The 14,591-nt window shown below is 39.7% G+C and overlaps 1 protein-coding gene across 8 annotated transcripts in view; it reads left to right on the top strand.

The window, feature by feature from the left end:
- EYA3 (EYA transcriptional coactivator and phosphatase 3) overlaps positions 1-14,591 on the top strand; it is a 111,908-nt gene that overhangs the window by 61,152 nt on the left and 36,165 nt on the right. For all 8 annotated transcript variants that reach the window (XM_032246568.1, XM_032246569.1, XM_032246575.1 and 5 more), the window contains 2 exons: positions 9,915-9,997; positions 12,093-12,276. In XM_032246568.1, coding sequence (XP_032102459.1) covers positions 9,915-9,997; positions 12,093-12,276 — 267 coding nt within the window. The remainder of the gene's footprint in view (positions 1-9,914; positions 9,998-12,092; positions 12,277-14,591) is intronic.

Genomic DNA, 14,591 nt, shown 5'->3' with positions numbered 1-14,591 from the left:
TCTCCTCCTCCTCCTCCTCCTCCTCCTCCTCCTCCTCCCCCCTTCTTCTTCTTCTTCTTCTTTTTCCCCTTCTCCTCTCCCCCTTCTTTCTTTCTTTTTTTTTTTTTAGACGGAGTTTCACTCATTACCCAGGCTGGAGTGCAATGGCGGGATCTTGGCTCACCGCAACCTCCGCCTCCTGGGTTCAGGCAATTCTCCTGCCTCAGCCTCCTGAGTAGATGGGATTACAGGCACGCGCCACCATGCCCAGCTAATGTTTTGTATTTTTAGTAGAGACGGGGTTTCACCATGTTGACCAGGATGGTCTTGATCTCTTGACCTCGTGATCCACCCACCTCGGCCTCCCAGAGTGCTGGGATTATAGGCGTGAGCCACCGCGCCCAAACCAGGAGGGAGAAACTTGAGAGAATGACTTTGCCTGTCTTCTCCAACTCTCCCTTTCGTTTTTATAGAGTATTTGCTAGATTGTAGTATTGTGATCACGGCTCACTGCAGCCTTGACCTCCTGGGCTAAAGTGATCCTTTCATTCAGCCTCCCCAGTAGCTGGGACTGCAAGTGCACACCACCACACCCAGCTAATTTTTTCAATTTTTTCGATTTTTTTTTTTTTTTAGTGGTGGGTTATCACTCTATTGCCCAGGCTGGTCTTGAACTTCTGGGCCCAATCGTCCTTCCACCCCAGGTTTCCAGAGTGTTGAGATTATAGGTGTGAGCCACCACACCCGGCCTAGTATTTCTCTATATTGATAGGCCTTTTGGGTCCAACCACAGGTAAGTTTAGTTGCTAAGTCTCTTCTAATACCTGTTTAGAACTTACACCTAGGTTGTGAAAGAAGACCAAGGGTTCTCTTATATTAATAACATGCTACTAAAATGTAAAACCACCATTCCTCTGTAGTTATGTCTAGAATTTGAGGAACATGATAGCTATGCTTGTTTCTCCCTCATAAAACAAGAGGAATCACCTCTTTGGGGTCTGTTAGGACCATTGTTTTAAGAGTCATGAGGCTGGGCATAGTGGCTCATGCTTATAACCACAGCATTCTGGGAGGCCGAAGTCAGCACATCACCTGAGGTTGGGAGTTCGAGACCAGCCTGACCAACATAGAGAAACCCTTTCTCTACTAAACATAACAAAATTACCTGGGTATGGTGGCGTATACCTGTAATCCCAGCTACTTGGGAGGCTGAGGCAGGAGAATCACTTGAATCTGGAAGGCAGAGGTTGCGGTGAGCTGAGATATGCCAGTGCACTCCAGCCTGGGCAACAAGAACAAGACTCGGTCTTGAAAGAAAAAAAAATTAAATTAAATAGGCCAGGTGAGCTGGCTGTCACCTGTAATCCCAGCACTTTGAGAGGTCAAGGCAGGTGGATCATGAAGTCAGGAGTTCAAGACCAGCCCGACCAATATGGTGAAACCCATTCTCTACTAAAAATACAAAAATTAGCCGTGTGTGCTGGTGGGCGCCTATAGTCCCAGCTGCTCAGGAGGCTGAGACGAGAATTGCTTGAACCCCAGAGACGGAGGTTGCAGTGAGCCAAAATGGCACCACTGCACTCCAGTCTGGGTGACAGAGTGAGACGCTGTCTCTAAATTAAATAGTGAGACTCCGTTTCTAAATAAATAAATAAATAAATCAGTCATGAAAATATCCCTTAAACTTCATTAATCACTATTCTTATTTGGTCTCTATTAGAACATTTTCTTCTTTCAGATTGGTTAACCTGGTTTCCTTCATTTTGCTATTAAATGATAATTGCAGGTATTTATGAAGTGCTTACTATGCTCTTGACAGTTTTCTAATCAGTGAATAGGTGTTACTCATGTAATCCTCACAACAATCCAATGAGGGAAGTACTGATAACCCCATTTTACAGAGGGGGAACCTGAGACACAGAAAAGCTAAGTTGCTTATTTATAGTCACAAAATAAGCAAATATTTAAGGCAGGATATTAGCTAGGCATTCTGACCCCATAGCATGAGTACAATATTTATGCTTTTCAGTATAGAGGTCAGGGTATCAGTATCAACTCTCCCATAATTAAGAACCTATACTAACAAATATCTAAATTCACTTATCCTCCCTTTTTCTGGTTAATCTATTGGCACATTTTTTTGTTCATTAGCACAGGGTAGAAATTAAGGCAGAAGTTAACCATTAAGTTACCAATTTTTGCCATTTATTCTGATGAAAAAATTGTTAGAAAAACAGTTGGATAAAATGAAATGAGTATTATTGGAAGATTGAAATTACTTAAGTTCACCACTATTGATATCACTCTCCTCACTTCTGTTTTTCCCTTTCTTTTTAGCATGGTTAATGAATGTTAGCTGTTGAGGGCTGTTTCTTTATCCAATTTTTAAGTATTCAAAACAGCAACATTCATTCATTCCACCCCAGGCATTCTCCAATTGACAGCAGCTCATCCTCCCTGGGGGAGTTAGGGAAATTGTCTCAAAAACCTAATCTGCTTCTGGCTTGATTAATCAGAACCTTTTCTTTAGTTTGTACTTCAGTGATACCATCCATAATGAGAAGAGACTGTCTTTGTATGCTCATAAAAATGTTTTGAATGAGTAGATCTGACTTCTGTGGTATCATCCTTTTCCTAGAGTATCTGGTGACTCTGTGGCCCTGTCTTTGTTCATTTTCTTCAGCTGAGATGTTTTAATTGGTTAAATAATATCAAGTGGCAAAATTAATTTCAGAAATTTCAAAATTAATTTTAATTCAATTTTTATTTCTTTTCTTTGAGATTGAGTCTTCCTCTGTCACCCAGACTGGAGTGCAGTGGCGCAGTCTCGGCTCACTGCAACCTCTGCCTTCTGGGCTCAAGTGATTCTTGTATCTCAGCCTCCCTAGTAGCTGAGATTACAGGCACCCACTACCATGCCCAGCTAGTTTTTGCATTTTTAGTAGAGATGGGGTTTCACCATGTTGGTCAGGCTGGTCGGAAACTTCTGCCCTCAGGTGATCCGCCTGCTTTAGCCTCCCAAAGTGCTGAGATTATAGGCGTGAGCTACTGTACCCAGCCTAATTCAGTCTTCTAATGAATGTCTTTGTACTCTAGTGTCATTGGTAACAATAATAATCTGTCTTTGATATGGAGATTTTAAAAAAAAATTTTACTACCCCAGAACCTAAAGTACAATTAAAAAAAAATTTATTAATAGATTTTTTTTTTTGAGACAGAATCTTGCTGTGTCACCCAGGCTGGAATATAGTGGAGCAAGCTCGGCTCACTGCAAACTCCACCTCCCGAGTTTAAGTGATTCTTCTGCCTCAGCCTCCCGAGTAGCTGGGAATACAGGCACACGACACCATGCCCGGCTAATTTTTGTATTTTTAGTAGAGATGGGGTTTTGCCATGTTGGCCAGGCTGGTTTCAAACTCCTGACCTCAGGTGATCCACCCGCCTCGGCTTCCCAAAGTGCTGGGATTACAAGCGTGAACTACCTCACCTGACCTAGACTTTATTTTTTATTCATAATTTTAGATTTATGGAAAAATTTAGCAGATAGTACAAAAAGTTCCTATTTATCCCCCCTCCTGCTCAGTTTCCCCTGTTACTAACGTCTTAACGTTAGTATATTATACTTGTTACAATTCATGAACCAGTATTAGTATGTTATTATTAACTAAGTCCATAATTTATTTGGATATGCTGTGTTTTTATATGATGTCCTTGTTCTGTTCCAGGATCCCATCCAGGATACCACATTATATTTAGTTATCTTGTCCCCTTAGGCTCTAGACTTTGTAGTTTCTCAGACTTTTCCTTGCTTTTAATGACCTTGACAGTTTTGAGGAGTACTGGTCCAAGTATATTTTAAGATGCCCCATTCTTAGAATTTGTCTGATGTTTTTCTCATTATTACACTGGGGTTATGGATTTTAAGGAGGAAGGTCACAAAGGTAAGGTGCTGTACAATCATCATTATTTATGACTGTTGAACTGACCTTGATTACCTACTTGCAGTAGTATTTGTCAGTTTTCTCCATAAAGTTACTTTTTCCTCCCTTTCCATACTGTATTCTTTGGATAGAAGTCACTACGTGCAGCCCACACTTAAGGAGTTTTGCTTTCCCTCCTTTATGGTAGAATATCTCTCCCCACCCCAGTTAAGCCACAAGGATACGGTAGAATATCTACATAATGTATTTGGAATTCTTCTGTCCAGATTTGTCTCTTCTCCTCAGTTTGTTAATTTATTCAGTCATTTGTTTATGGATTCATAGACATTTAATTTATACTTGGGGTTATAATCCAGTATCACATTATTTATTTTGCTAGTTTGGCCACTGGGAGCTCTTTCAGTTGGCTCCTATGCCTTTTGACATACATACTCTCATTTTTTTGGTTTTTGGTTGTTTTTCTTCCCCAGCACTTCCTTACTTCCTGGTACTACAAGATGCCCCAGGCTCATCTTTTATATTACCTATTCAAGTCCTATTATCAACCACTTTTTTTAAGGAGACCTGGTTCCTTTTATTGGAAAGAATGGTATTAGAAACCAAGACCTGGGCTTCCAGCCTGGGCAACATGGCAAAACCCCATCTCTTCAAAAAATACAAAAATTAGTCAAGTGTGGTGTGGTGCATGCCTGTAGTCCCAGTTACTTGGGAGACAGAGGTGAGAGGATCACCTGAGCCTTAGGAGGTAGAGACTGCAGTGAGCTGTGATCGTACCACTGAACTCCAGCCTGGGTGACAGAGTGAGACCCTGTCTCAAAAAAAAGATCTGGGCTTGAGGGGTGCTAATTGCTACTGGGGTGTCAGGTGACATTTCTTCTAGGCTTTCTCAGCTAACAGAGCAAAGAAATATATGTGTGTATATTAACGTATGTAAATACACATCTATAAATATTTCTCTATGTAGTAATCTGTATCTGTGTTAAGTTAAACATGAGTTCTTACTGATTTCTTGAGCCTTGATCATTCTAAACTCTGTCCCTTGTTGATCTGTAAATCTCCACTCCAACAATAAGAATCTTTTATTAGGAAATTTTTATTATTTTGATTTACTAAGCTCCTTGTGGGGAGCAGTGCTTGCACATAGTAGGTACTCAATAAATATTTGATAAATAAATGATTACGTGAATGAATGACCCACTTAGTTAATCAGTTTTAACTTAAAATATGTACAGTTTCTACTGGATCAAGAATTGTCAGTAATGTTGACAACTGAGAGTAAGAGAGTACCGAGAGTAAGTTTTAGGAACCCACCTAACTGTTAGCCTCTAGCAAAAAATAATGATTTTAGGCTGGGCACGGTTACTCACGCCTGCAATCCCAGTACTTTGGAAGGCTGAGGTGGGTGGATCACTTGAGGTCAGGAGTTTGACACCAGCCTGACCAACATGCTAAAAAAAACCTCTTTATATTAAAAATACAAAAATTAGCTGGGTGTGGTGGTAGCCGCCTATAATCCCAGCTACTCTGGGAGGCTGAGGCACAAGAATTGCCTGGACCTGAGAGGCAGAGGTTGCAGTGATTTGAAATCACGCCACTGCACTCCAGCCTAGGCGACAGAGTGAGACTTCATCTCAGAAAAAAATAGAAAAAGAAAATAATGATTTTGCCCTTCACACTTAGTGCACACAAGATTGATGTGTATGAATCCCACAAATATTTATTGACCATCACCTGCTGTATCCCAGGTGCTTTGCTAGATGCTGGAGTTCATAAGATAGCAAGATTCTGCCTTTATGGATCTTACAGACTAGTGGTGGAGGGGAAGAAAACAAGCAAGCAAATAAATAACATTTTGATAAGTGCTCTGAAAAAAAAATTGATCGTTATGATTAGGAAAACAGAAAAGGTCTTAGTTTTAATAAACAGGTGAAAGAGACCCTCTTTGAGGAAGTGAGTCATGCTGAGGAGCCATCATGCTGAGAGGGCAAGAGCGGTGGAAAGAACAATCCAGGCAGAGAGAACAATATTGCAAAAGTCCTCAAATGATAACAGGCTTGTCTGGTTTTGAGTAACTCAAAGAACGCCAGTGTGAGCAAAGGAGGTGGAGTGACATGATATAAAATTAGAGAGGTAGGTAAAAATGAAATCGTGCACAAACTTTTATGTGCCATTAATGCATGAATGAACCTTTTAACTTTGTAGTGCTCTCACTTAGTGCAGCTGTGCCACTTAGTATTCTGTAACCATGGTCTTCTGTTCAAAGCTGTATCTGTATATTGACTATATTAGGCAGACATCTACTGGGGTCTGGTTCTCAAAAGTGGTGTCTTTCAAGTTTTTGCAGCTTTGTTGTCAAAACAGGAGTGAGGGCTGTCCAAAAACAGTTGGCCATGCCATTAGCATTTGGAGAGCTAGCAGCCTTTACATATATAATAATGGGAGCTACCACTTGAGTTTTATTTGATTCTCTAAATTTGTAGTTTTTGTTGAATAGTTAATTGTTGCTGCTTTTGTTTTTAAACCTACAACTGAATATTGTTTTTGTATACACACATACACACACACACACACACACACACACACACACACAATCTGTACTTTAAAAAAAATGCCTGGCTTTTTAGTCATAGCTATATGTGTGGTAGGGCAGGCAGTGGTTGTGTACATTTTTAGGTGAGTTTGCCTTGGGTTCTATGGTGGTTACAAGAGCCTAAAAAATATTTAATTATTGACTAACTTCCCTCACTAGAAACTCCTTGAAGACCAGGACTTTGTCTTACTATCTTATCCTTCAGCAGCTGGAGTGGTTTCTATGCACATAGTTGACCCTGATATACTTACTGGTTTGCTGAATCAATGAGTGGCACATGTTAGAAATAATTTGGCTTAGTTGAAGAAAAAAGTGTTATTAAGCCCTATGAACTTTCTGGGTCACCAGACCAAGATCCCCTATAGTGCAAGCCAACTACTGCTCGGAGAAATTTGTGATTTCAGTACAGTACTTATTATAAACTCAGAGTTATCAACTAGCTAATCAAGCCATTAAACTTTCTAGCAGGGATATAATAAGAGTGTATGGCCAGTTGTTTGTAAGGTCTACTATTTTACCTCCAGTCCAATTCATCAAGTGGTTTGAAAATTGTTAAATTTCTAAAGCCACCCTATCATTCAGAGTACATTTTCCCTCATGTACATAGAGATCAGATATGACTGAGTTGTACCTCCAACCAGTATTAAGTATGGAGAAGTGGTCAGGAGCAGTGGCTCATGCCTGTAATCCCAGCACTTTGAGAGGCCTAGGTGGGTGGATCACCTGAGGTCAGGAGTTCAAGACCAGCCTGACCAACATGGTGAAACCCGTCACTACTAAAAAAAATACAAAAAGCTGGGCTTGGTGGTGCATGCCTGTAATCCCACCTACTTGGGAGACTGAGGCAGGAGAATTATTGAACCCGGGAGGTGGAGGTTACAGTGAGCTGAGATTGCACCATTGCACTCCAGCCTGTGCAACAAAAGCGATACTCCATTCAAAACAAAAAAAAGAAAAGAAAAAGAAAGAATTAAGTTATGGAGAAGGACAGAATTAAAGATCAATAGGTGAAAAAGAGAAAATGCCAGGACCAGGGCCAGAAGAAAATTGAACTAAAAATGGACTTGCTGGGGAAGATAAATTTAAAAGATCAAATCAATTCTTTATTTTCTTTCCCATCTTAAATCACCTATGTTCAGTCTGTTTTATTGCAGGCCTGCCTAGGATAATGTACTGATAACAGAATCTGGAAACTATTCAAATTTTTTTCCCTACAAGAATGATTAAAACAATTTACAAAGTCAGTTACTTTGTGTATTGTCATGTTGTGGTGCTTCCTTTTAGGAAAAAGGGTGGGTTAAGCCACAGTAGAAAAGAAGGTGAATATTGGTTGAAAGAAAATACCATCTGTAAAGTTATAAAACCTATTTCATTTATTTGTTATGTTTAAGAAAGTAAGCCCTTAAGAGTCTTTTAGTTTCCCCTGGAGCAAAGAGTACTATAGAAAATAAAGTTACTCTGGATAGTTAGGAAATTTGTTTTTGTTTTTGTTTTTAATTTATTTTTTGACAGAGTCTGACTCTGTTGCCCAGGCTGTAGTGCAGTGGCTCGATCTCAGCTCACTGCAACCTCCGCCTCCCAAGTTCAAGTGATTATCCTGCCTCAGCCTCCTGCATAGCTGGGATTACAGGCAATGCACCATCACACCTGGTTAATTTTTGTATTTTTAATAGACAGGGTATTTCACCATGTTGGCCAGGCTGGTCTCAAACTCGTGACCTCAGGTGATTCACCCACCTTGTCCTCCCAAAGTGCTGGGATTACAGGCATAAGCCACCATGCCTGGCCATAGTTAGGAAATTTGAACCCTAGCTTAGCTACTGACTCTGAGGAAGAAGCACTGGATGAAGAATTGGGAGATACAAGTTGTCATCTTGGTTATCTTCCATTAGCTTTGCTGCTGTGGACAAGTTACTTCAACTCTTCTTTGTCTTAGGTTCTTCATCTTAATGCTGGGGTTGCAGCAATAACTGTAACTGACCTTACTGTCTTCTAGACTGTCTTCTAAGTAGAGTGCCCTTAGGGAAAGGGATGAAAATTCTCTGATTTTGACCAGAGCACTTAAGTTTCTGTTGCATTTGTTCTCCTGCCCTGTTCTCAGTGGAAGTTTTCTTACTAATTTTCACTCTGGAGGACTTGTTGTTAATGCAGCAGGTAGTCAGTTAGTCAGGTCTACCTGATGGTGAACCCATATGGTGTGTGTATCTGCAATAGGAACCATGTCTAAGTGTATTTATGATAAGTGAAGATGAGGAGTTTAAGAACAGTACTGATAATACCAGTTATGTTGTTCACCTGAGAAGTCATTGTGTCAATGCTAGTCACTGATGTTTTGATTAAAACCTTAGTGGAATGAATCTATGATAGAAGGGGTATAAAACAAATTACTTGTCTTTATTATTTTATATGCATGGAAATGAGCATTTCTTTCTTTCTTTTTTTTTTTTTTGAGACAGTCTTGCTCCCAGGCTGGAGTGCAGTAGTGTGGTCTTGCCTCACTGAATGCTCCACTTCCTGAGTTCATGTGATTCTCGTGCCTCAGCCTCCTGAGTAACTGGGATTACAGGCCCATGCTCACCATAGCCAGCTAATTTTTATATTTTTAGTAGAGATGGGGTTGCACCATGTTGGCAAGGCTGGTCTCAAACTTCTGGCCTCAAACAATCTGCCTGCCTCCGCCTCCCAAAATACTGGGATTACAAACATGAGCCACCACACCTGGCCCCAAATTACTTGTCTTAAGACAGCCCAAGTAGCATATAAGGTACATTTTTACCTGACTACAATAATATTTAATATTTTCTGAGTTTTTCCAGGCTCATTGCCAAAGTCTCTAAATGCCACATCATTGTGTTTATTGATCCACATTAGTAACCCATTATTTGAGTAGAAAACTCAAGAAGCAATCTAAATGCTTTTGGAATTTGGAGGACCAGTTCTTTTTCTCAAGTAATTATGTTGTATTAAGAAAGGCATAACTTGGGGCAAGTGACAGTAAACAATTCACAGTGTAAGATTTATCAGAGCTCTACTGCTTTACAGTATGCCACATTGCAGGTGAGTCGTTTTTCAGCCTCTGGAGAAGATGGACTGGAGGAATTGGATTTAGCTCTAATTTCATTGGTATTATTAGTATGAGCTGTGAATTGTATATATGTCCTTTTAGGCCTTTAGAAAGAAGAATTGAAGACTAAAGTTGAAACAGAAAGATGTTTGAAGTGTTTGTTTTTAACCAAGTGTAAATTGAGCTACTCCTTGTTTTGCTAAAAAGCAAAACAAGTATATGTTTCCTTTGCCAATGTTATTTATCTCCTTGTAAATCTGTTCACTTAAGACACATCTATTTTCAGTTTCTTCTGACTTTTTACATATCTTTATATCTTTTAACCCCATCAATCCTCTAGCTTCAAGCACAAATGCCAGCCTGATATCTACTTCTTCTGCAATTGCCAATATTCCAGCAGCAGTAGCCAGCATCTCAAACCAGGTATGGTGCTACTTTTGTTCATTCTGTTTGATAAAGTTCATCTAGCATGCTTCTTCTTTCCATGGTCAGTTTGCCTATTTAAGAAACAACCAGGAAGAGTATGGGCTGTGGAGACCTTTTTCTGGATACCCTCAGAACTCGGACCCTGGATGGCATCTTAGACTACCATCTAGTTTCTCTTGTTCCTCTGTTGAGTCTCTCTAGAATATGGTTATGTCTGTTCCTTTACTATGTTTGTCTTCACTTAATACTCTGCCCTTACTAGAATGTAAGCTACATGAAGGTAGGGATTTTTTTTTCTATTTTGTTCGTTTACATATTGCCAGAGTATAGAAAAACGTCTGCCATTACATCAAAGGCACTTGATAAATATTTGTGGAATGAAGAACTCATTCTTTGTGAATTTTTTGAGGTCTACTCTTGATCGCTGTTATATTAACTCTTTATGCTTAGGAGATCACTGGTAACACCTTCAGTGTTCTAGAGTTTTTGATTTTTGTTATTTTGTTGTTTTCTCTACAGCAATTATCACCACCGTCTCCTTGGATCTTTTCCTGGCTACAGTTAACATTACTATTCTGGTTCTTTTTTTAGTATTTTACTGTTTTTGCCTTTTTTTTTTTTTTGAGATGTCTCTCTCACTCTGTCGCCCAGGCTAGAGTGCAGTGGTGCCATCTCGGCTCACTGAAACCTCTGCCTCTCAGGTTCAGCTAATTTTTATATTTTTAGTAGAGACAGGGTTTCACATGCAGGCCAGGCTGGTCTCAAACTCCTGACTTCAAGTGATCCTCCCGCCTTGGCTCCCAAAGTGCTAGGATTACAGGTGTGAGCCACCATGCCCAGCCGTGTTTATTCTTTTAGTCCACAAATATTTATTGAGTTCCCACCTGTGTACCTGTTATTTTTCTAAGGACTGTCTCTTTCCCTTTTATAGCTTTTCTTTTTGATCCTGTCTTTGAACGTGGACGATCTCTATTTAGTTACTCCACATGTTAATTAATTCATCCACAGGAATGTTTAACCACATAATGTCCATCTACTATCGCTAAAATGAAGATTCTAATCCTCCCTCATGACATTTACAGGCTTCCAACTGATTATGACTTTTTTTTTCTTTAATGTCTTGCTGTTTCCCTAAATTCACCATATCTAAAATCAGACTTTTATTCCAGCCCCTTTTCTGTCTCTTTGTCCTCCAGAAGTAAAACCACTTTTCTCTATGGCTTTTTAATTCTTGTCAGTGACACTACATTTTTCTTAATAAACATGGGCCTAAAATCAGACCAGACATCTTTCATTATTTTTCTCACAACCTTGCCCAATCTGTTCATTTCTCAAATTCTTTGAGAATAATTTCTTTTCCTTTTTGCTATCATCTTCCATGTTTTGGTATTTTCCCCTTTGATCCTGGATTACCATGGTTAATTGCTCATTTCATTTCCAGAGTGTGGTGGCTCACGCCTGTAATCCCAGTGCTTTGGGAGGCCAGCGTGAACGGATCATGAGGTCAGGAGATGGAGACCAGCCTGGCCAAGCCAACGTGGTGAAACTCCATCTCTAATAAAAATGCAAAAAAATTAGCCAGGCATAGTGGCGCATACCTGTAGTCCCAGCTACTGGGGAGGCTGAGGCAGAAGAATAGCTTGAACCTGAGAGGAAGAGGTTGCATGAGCCGAAGTCATGCTACTGCACACAAGCCTGGGCGACAGAGCAAGACTCCATCTCAAAAAAAAAAAAAGAGTAGAATGTTTCCTTCAAATTCTGTTTAAAAATTTTGTACATAAAATTGGGGGAAGAGGCTGTTGGAGTAGAAAAAGGGACATCATGTATATGTTTATGAAAATACAGAGGATCCTTTGCTCTCAGTAGTCTCCTTATCCAAAGACTGCTCCTGGGATATCTCTTGACTTTTAGGTTTCCACAGAATGCATTTTGAAAATCATTGATTTAGATTGGACACTGTCAGATAGGTAAATGAGAAGTCAAATTAATGTTTCAGGAAAATAATTATGAATAACAGGGAGAAGAAAGTGTCTTGTGTTGAGATTAATGTATGCTATATGAGTCTTGTTTTCTTATTTCCTTTGGCCTGCAGGATTATCCCACCTATACTATTCTGGGTCAGAATCAGTACCAGGCCTGCTACCCCAGCTCCAACTTTGGAGTCACAGGTCAGACTAACAGTGATGCCGAGGGCACCACATTAGCAGCGACCACATACCAGTCGGAGAAGCCTAGTGTCATGGTGCCTGCACCTGCAGCACAGAGACTTTCCTCTGGTAAGCACTGCAGCTCTGAAAACTTTGGCTTATGGTCACTTCATTCAACAGGTACTTTTAGGCAATGGTAAGCATAGTTTTGCTCTGGCTTAAGTCATTGTTACCATACTGTAGGCATTCCCTCTCAAGTGAGGAGTATTTAAATATTGGAAGCAGGCTATGGGTAGGCTGAATGTATACCTGATGCTGAGAACAGAACAGAAAAGTATCAAGAACTAAAAGACCATTTTTGATTCTTACTCTGCTCTCCCTATAGCTTTAACCCACTTGTCACCGGGAGCTTCAGCATGTTGTAATATTTTGTAAAAGTTGAAGGACTCCAGTTTTAGTCTGTGCAGGTTTTGAACTGCTGCTAAGGCCTCAGAGCCATAGTTCTTTCTATGTCCTGGATCCCTTTAAGATTCTGAGGAAAGCATGGTCCTTTTCTCTCAGAGAAATACATAAAATTTAACCTACAATTTCAGGAGGTTCACAGCTCTGAAGTGTAACAATGAGTTACAATGTCCAATTTAAAAACCTTTGACATAAAAGCTTAGACACATTTAATACACACACACACACACACACACACACACACACACACACACACACACACAGTTTTTATTTGTCTCTATATTTAATGAAAATTTGGTTGTTAGCGGCTGGGCACGGTAGCTCATGCCTGTAATCCCAACACTTTGGGAGGCCAAGGCAGGTGGATCATGAGGTCAGGGGATCGAGACCATCTTGGCCAACATGGTGAAACCCCATCTCTACTAAAAATACAAAAATTAGCTGAGTGTGGTGGTGCGTACGTGTAGTGCCAGCTACTCAGGAGGCTGAGGCAGAAGAATCACTTGAACCTAGGAGGCGGAGGCTGCAGTGAGCTGAGATTGCACCACAGTGCTCCAGCCTGGGCAACAGAGTGAGTCTCTGTCTCAAAAAAAAAAAAAAAATTTGGTTGTTGGTTTTCCCACCATGTAGCTCATTGAGGAAAGCGCTGTTTATCATTGGCACTGATGCATGTTTAGAAACAGTGCGATGTAACAAGTGAGCAGTTTTCTATGCGGTTCACCCTACCAGTCTGATAAGTGGACATACAGATGGTTGCTAGTGTTGATTGAAAACTAAGTTTTTAAAGTCATTTTTCTAAATACCTTTGTTTTTCATAACAATTTTAACTTTTAAATAATGGAGAATTTCAAACAAAGAGAAAAGTTGCAAGGCTAATGTGATGAATACATACATATCCATCATTCATCTTCAACAATTATCAACTTATGGGCAATTTTGTTTTAGCTATACATATCTAGTTCCCTCCCCAGATTCCAGGCATTGTTCTCTAAAAGGTGAATAGGTACTCGTCAACTTAACCACAATGGCATTATCCCATCTTTAAAAGTTCAATACTAATAATGTCTTAATTTTTTAATATCATCAAGTACCAAAATGTATTTCTATTTCTAGCTTTCTCACAAGTGTTATGTTTTATTTCCCTTTTTGTTTAATCAGGATTCAAGCCATTCCACAGTATATACATATTTCAAAACAATGTAAAGTATATACAGTTTTTATCTCATTAGTAAATAGAAATAATAAATAAATTGAAAATTTGAGGGTGGGGAAATTAGGATTTAAATAAGGCCCAGAAATTGTGATTGGTAGTTATGGGTATTTTGATTTCTCTTTTAACCTATAAATCTCCCATCTCTTTTTCTCCCCCTCATAGCTTGTTTGTTGAAGAAACTGGAGAGTTTATCCCATACTGTTTCCCAGTCTGAATTTTGACAGTTATATCCTCATAAGGTGGTTTAATGTGTCTTGCTGCCTTCTCTATTTTATTGTAAATTGGTGAATGAACAGTTGTTTTCAACTGGAGATTGGCAATGTGTGGAAACATTTTTGGTTGTTACACTAGGTAGGGGCGTGCTACTGGCATCTAGTGGGTAGATGCTAAGGATACTACTTAACCAAACATCCTACAATGCACGAGACATCCCTCCACAACCATTAATTATCTAGTCCAAAGTGTCAGTTATGCCAAGGTCAGAAACTCCGATCTAGAAGTTTGACCATGAAGATTCAGGTTCAGCTTTTTCTTGGCAAAACAACATGATTGATATTTTCTTCCATCATGGGGGAAGCATATAAAGTCTGGTTATAATTTCCGACGTTAACCAGTGCTGATGCTCAATGCCTAGATGTACATTTCCTAATTTCTTATGTGAGGTTTAGCTTTGTAACCTTTATCCCTGCATTATGACTCACAAGGACAGAGAGTCTGCTAACCCTCTTCCTGCTCTGATTCTTACAGCTTGTGACTACTGACAACATAT

The sequence above is a fragment of the Sapajus apella genome, unplaced genomic scaffold (genome assembly GCF_009761245.1).
Source record: "Sapajus apella isolate SASKATOON/1434 unplaced genomic scaffold, GSC_monkey_1.0 scaffold62, whole genome shotgun sequence".
NCBI classification, from domain to species: domain Eukaryota; kingdom Metazoa; phylum Chordata; class Mammalia; order Primates; family Cebidae; genus Sapajus; species Sapajus apella.
Note: the sequence above shows the minus strand (reverse complement) of the source record. Positions and strands in the feature narration are given on the sequence as shown.